The sequence below is a fragment of the Elephas maximus genome, chromosome 11 (genome assembly GCF_024166365.1).
Source record: "Elephas maximus indicus isolate mEleMax1 chromosome 11, mEleMax1 primary haplotype, whole genome shotgun sequence".
NCBI classification, from domain to species: domain Eukaryota; kingdom Metazoa; phylum Chordata; class Mammalia; order Proboscidea; family Elephantidae; genus Elephas; species Elephas maximus.
Window position 1 is genome coordinate 107,037,087 of NC_064829.1, and position 6,000 is coordinate 107,043,086.

At 50.0% G+C, this 6,000-nt stretch overlaps 1 protein-coding gene across 1 annotated transcript in view; it reads left to right on the plus strand.

The window, feature by feature from the left end:
* The window catches only part of PHLDB3 (pleckstrin homology like domain family B member 3), a 29,278-nt gene extending 26,554 nt beyond the window's left edge, over nt 1–2,724 (plus strand). Inside the window, exons 15-16 of the mRNA XM_049901213.1 lie at nt 355–440; nt 2,314–2,724. Of these exons, the coding sequence (XP_049757170.1) occupies nt 355–440; nt 2,314–2,448 (221 nt within the window). The 3' untranslated portion in view covers nt 2,449–2,724. The remainder of the gene's footprint in view (nt 1–354; nt 441–2,313) is intronic.
* Nucleotides 2,725–6,000: the final 3,276 nt, after the last annotated feature.

The window sequence follows — 6,000 nt, forward strand, 5'->3', positions numbered from 1 at the left end:
CCAGGAATCAGACTCCTAGTCTTTTGTCTCTAGAAGAATCAAAGATTCTGATCCTCTCCCTGAGTTCCTCCCCTTCTCAGGGACTATGATATTCAGAAACCCAGGGTTCCAGTTCTCCAGACCCCACTCCCCAAGACACCCAGCAGTCTGGGCCCTGATCTTGTCCAGCCTCCACACCCAATCTCCCATGTAGCATCTTCAACATTCAGAGTATCTCCCTACCATGGTACTTCAGGGACCTTCAGACTCTCGCCATGTACCTTACCTCACCCCCAGCCTCGACTTGGGCCCAGTTATCCCGTCCCAATACACAAACCCTCACTGACTCTGTTTCTCCCTCACCTTCCTCACCAGACAAGGAAGAGACCAAGCTGAAAGGCGTCATCTACTTCCAGGCCATCGAGGAAGTCTATTATGACCATTTACGCTGTGCCTTCAAGGTGAAGCCCTCCCCTCAGTGCGGCCCTGCCCTCCTGGTCAAAGTCCCTGCAGTCAGGCCTTAGCTCATCCCTGACTCATCCATCCCATCCCATCCCATCCCAGCCCAGGAAAAGCCAGCCGTGGCCCCTACTGTCAGAGTACTTGCCATCCAGCACGGAGATCAGCAGGCCATTTTGCTCCAGGGGCCAAAAAATGAAGAACTAGGTCTCTGGCTCAGCCACTGTTACTTTTCTTCGAGCAAAACTTTTAGAGCAAAAATTTGGCACACTCTGATGCCAGGCTGAGAATAAATGAGGGCAGGGTAAGGACGGAGTGGAGGCAGCCTGGGGAGCAAGTAAAGGAGACGTTTATTACTCAGCTCCTGCCTGTAGTTGCGAGGTGGGAGTGAGCCCCATGGTGTCATATCATATTTATTTTTCCCCAGAGAACTCAGGACTCAGCACTTTCATAAAAGTGCAGTGCCAGAAATTACTTGTTGGCAAATAATTCCATTTTAAGGAAGCTCTGTGGAGAGCAAGGAAACCCTGATGGTGCAGTGGCTAAGAGCTATGGCTGCTATCCAAAAGGTCAGCAGTTCGAATCCGCTAGGCAGGCACTCCTTGGAAACCTGTGAGGCAGTTCTGCTTGTGTCCTATAGGGTCACTATGAATCGGAATTGACTCGACAGCACCAGGTTTGGTTAAGGAGAGCAAACAACTGTGGCTTTTTAAAACTTAGATTGGAATTTCAACTGTGTGACCTCAGGAAAGTGGCTTCTCTTCACTGAGCCTTAGTTTTCTCATCTGCAAGACAGGCGCAGTCCAGCCCACTCCTCAGGGTTATAAGATTAAAACAGGTAATGGATGTAAGACATTTACTCAACCCCGGGGTGCTGGCACAGTGGTTCAGTGCTTGGCTGCTAACCAAAAAGTCAGCAGTTTGAACCCACCAGCGGCTCTGTGGGAGAAAGATGTGGCAACCTGCTTCTGTAAAGATGTTCAGCCTTGGGAACCCTATGGGGCAGTTCTACCCTGTCCTACAGGGTCGCTAGGCGTTGGAATTGACATGATGGGTTTGGTTTTTTTGGGGGCCTGGGAGGTTGGTATATAGTAAGTTGTTGTTAGTTGTCACTGAGTTGATTCCAACTTACGGCAACCACAAGCACAACAGAACAAAACATTGCCTGGTCCTGCACCATCTTCCTTCATGATTATTGGTGTGTTTGAGTCCATTGTTGAGGCCACTGTGTATTTTGAGTGCCTTCCAACCTAGGGGGCTCATCTCCCAGCACTATATTGGACAATAGTCTGTTGTGATCCATAGGATTTTCACTGGCTAATTTTCAGAAGTAGATGGAAACACATGACTCACCACAGTATGACAGACAGATGGCTGGTGAATGTTTTAAGTAGATACTCAGTAAAGGAGTTCTAGGCGCTAGGTGGCTTAACCCAATTACAAACCAGGGGGGGATCCTAGGTTTTGGGGAGGGGGGATTTGAACACCTATAGTCCTAATATGGTAGACGGTAGGCTGGGGGAAAGGACGTAAATCCTCTTTTTTAGTTTATCTTGCTCCCAGTTTAATAACAGTGCTTTTCGTAAGTTAATTCTGGTTAATTCATCTAATCCTCAACAACATCCCAATGAGGTGGGTAGCACCATTTAGGAAGACAGAAGATTAAGACTAAGTAACTTGCCCAATGCCACAGGGTGTGTAATTAGCAGCCCCGAGATTCAAATCCATGGTGCTATTGGTGCCTGAGGCGCTCCTTGGAAACTCTATGGGGCAGTTGTACTCTGTCCTATAGGGTCACTATGAGTCGGAATCGATGGCACTGGGTTTTTATTGGTGTCTGTTCTCTTAACCACCCCACTCTGCTGCTCATTCCAGAGCCCCAGCCCCCGCCTGACGTTCTGCGTCAAAACCTACGAGCGCCTTTTCTACATGGTGGCCCCGAGCGCAGAGGCCATGCGCATTTGGATGGACGTCATTGTGACCGCAGCAGATGAGAACCACGCCCCCTGAGCGGCCCCGCCCTGGGGAGGGCGTCCTGCCCAGGCCCCGCCCACTGCTGGAAAGCCTGGGCCCGCCCCTTTGAAACTCTTAGGGAATCCTGCCTGGCTGCATTTCGGCTGGTCTGAACTGTGGCGTTTCTCAGGGGTAGGGGCCTCCTGGGGCAGGATCCCAGCCTCTAGGGCCCTGCCCCAGGCATAATGAAGATTGCAGGGGTGGAAAGGAACTATTTATTGATGCTCCTGTGATACGGAATTAAACATGGAGGAAAAACAATGTTTGCTGCTGTGGTTTCCAGTCCAGGCATCAGAGGCCTCTTGGCCTCTAGGCAGGACATGCAAGTTATGGGTGCCACTGAGAACCAAGCGTCTTGTAGCTGGTTCCCCACTCTAGGAATGGAGACCTTCAACCCTAAGGTCATGGCAGGTGGGAGTGGGGCAGTGACCCATTCCTTTGTCTTTGGGGATTTTACCCTGACTGGGTTATTTGTAAATTGTAGGAACTACAAGACCCCCTCACTCGAGGCCTTGGCATATGTTGCTCTCTCTGTCCAGATCTTAGTTTAGATGTCCCCTCTTTGCGGAAGCCCTTTCTGACAAACACACACACTCACCTTTTGATCCCACCCCTGAACATCCTGGGTCATCACCGGTTCCTTATGGGACTGAGCGCTCCATCAGAGAGAACTGGATTGTCTTGATCACCACTGTCCCCAGCACCATAGATAGGGCACATTTCATTCTATGGAAGTGAATAAAAAATGGGGTCTTCCTACGTACTGTTCCCTTGCTTAGGTACTTTTCCTCACTCTGCCAACTCCTACTCAGCAGTTAGGTCATAACTCAGATGTTTCCTTCTCCAAGAGGCCCTCCGTGATTCTCCTGGCTGAGTCAGATGCTTCCTTTGGACTCCTGCAGCCCCCGGGCTTCCTCCTGGACCCCTCTGCCTGTGGTTCCTGCATCCCAACCCAGACTCCTCTATCTGTGCCTCCCCCATCCTGGCCCTGACTACCCCGAGTCATCAACTGCTGACGAAAGTGCCTCCCTTGCTGGAGTGGTTGTTCCAGGAGGCATGGACTGGTCCTGTCTTGGCCACCACTGAGCCTAGTACAAACTAGATGCTGAGTGAGTATTTGATGGCTGAATAAGTTGATGAGACAGAGATGCTAAGGATTGGGGACAGCCGTGAACAAGTCAGACAAAACTTTTGACTGACTTCTATTCATCCTTTAGGCCGCATCTTAGATGCCCACTCCTCTAGGAAGTTCTCTCTGATTCCTAGGCTGGGTCAGGTGCCTATTCTGGGCTTCCATAGTCCTCCTGGCTCCCACACCACAGCCTTGACCACTCTAGGCTGTCATAATCTGGAGACAGGTCGTTCCCTCCTCAAGCCCCTCTGGATCCCATCTCCTTGGGCTCCAGATGTCCTGTCCTGGATTACTGACTCCCTTGAGGGTTCAGATGTGGTGCTCCCAGGAACCGGTTGCCCAATAAGAAAGGTAGGCACGGGTTTACTTACTAATCCGTACTGCGCAACCTCACCTGTTTTTTCACCTCATCTAAGAACCGGAGTCTACATTCCTGTGCAGTGACCTCTGCGGACAGGGGGCTGGTAAGAGCCACAGAACAGGCGTTAACTGAAAGTGGTGCATTTAAACCTCCCTCTGCTCACTGGTCCTTAGCCAGGTGGGGGTCAGCTCCCAGGATATGGGCAGGCCTGAGCAAGAGGAGACTCCCCACCCTGGGTCCCACTCCCTCCCAAGGCACTAGTTCTTCTGGTTCGGCCAGTTGGTTGGGCTGGTTGGGGGGTTCCTCCCTGAAACTCTCCCACGTGGTTGGGGCCTGCAGGGCCTCCTGCTCCTCAGCCCACAATAAGCATAGTTGAATCGCCCTGCCTGCCACTCACTGAGTCCTTGCTCCAACCCTCAGGAGGCAAAGGTTTGCAGACTTACTTGACAAAGGACACAGCTGAAGTTCAGAGAGGGAGACTGAGTTACTTATAGCCACACAGCAAGGAAATGGCAGAAGCAGGCTTAAAATTTTAGTCTGTCTGATTCCAGACTTGATACTTTCTCCACTCATTCACAAAAGACACCCTTCCCTTTATTATAAAAAGGAGGCCTCGAAGGCTCAGAGAGGTGAAGACACTTAATCGAGGTGACACAGCACACCAGAGGTGGGGCTGGGATTTGGAGACAGGGAGGCAAGGCCAGTGCTGAATGACTTCACAAGAAGCCACTTTCACTCCTTGTGCCTCAGTGTGATGCCAAGTGACCCCACCTATGTGACTGAGGTGCTCGTCATTGTTGGAAATTGGGGTGTTCACGGAGTCTGGGGAACAGATCATATCTTTAGAAATACAGCCGCTATGTTTCCTGCCATCAGATAGCGAGCTACCCAGAAGAAGCTGGGTTTGACTCCTGACTCTACAGCTTCCTTGCTGTGTGAACTGCAACATCTTTCTTTAGGTTCCAGTGTCAAATGGATGCACCTTTCTACCCCCTCAGGAATTCAAGGAGAGGTTGCTTGTAAAAGGGCTGAACACAGCGCCTGGTACAGAGTGGGAGCTAAAGAAGTGGCAGCTATTAGTGAAACCCATGTGAAACTGTTCACTACAGATTAATAAGTAAGCCCAAGTAAGCCTGTGCTTACCTTGATTACTGGGTCATTCGCCCCTGCCAGGGATTGTAAATTTGTGCTGTCAAGTTGATTCTGACTCATTGTGACCCTATAAGACACAGTAAAACTGCCCCATAGGGTTTCCTGCGCTGTAATCTTTACAGGAACAGATCACCAGGCCTTTTCTTCCAAGGAGCAGCCGGTGGGTTCCAACTGCCGACCTTTCAGTTAGCAACCAAGTGCTTAACCGTTGCACCGCCAAAACCCAAAAAAACCAAACCCATTGCCGTCAAGTCAATTCTGACTCATAGCGACTGTATAGGACAGAGTAGAACTGCCCGTAGGATTTCCCAGGAGTGCCTGGTGGATTTGAACTGCTGACCTTTGGATTAGCAGCTATAGCTCTTAACCACTATACTACCAGAGTTGCCACCAGGGTTGCCACCAGGGCTCCTAAATAAATGATAACAGTCATACTGTATTTACCTTAAAGGGTTGTGATGAGGATTAAAAGAGCTAATGCAAGTCCAATGCTCACAACAGTTTCTGGCAATAGTAAACACCAAGACTTGGTTACTGTTATTATGACTTTTGTTATCACTGTTATTACTATGCTGAACTATCTGGAAGTCGTCTTGGAAACCTCCCACTGCCTCTTCCCTTACGTTTGGTCCATGGGAATTCTTGCTAAGTCTTCCTCCTAATACGTTTTGGATCTTTCCACTTTTCACCGTTTCCGCTGCTACCACCCGAGGACAAGCCACCATCACCTCTTGCCTGTGGCAATGCCCTCCAGCCAAAGACCACTTGGAACACACCTGGTGTTGAACAGGTTGGGTTTAATGTTCATTACCAGAAGGGAGAACACATACCACGGGGGAACCGTGGGGCATCTCATTAAGAGGATGTCAGAAAGGACTTATAGGATTTGGGTTGTGTATGGTGA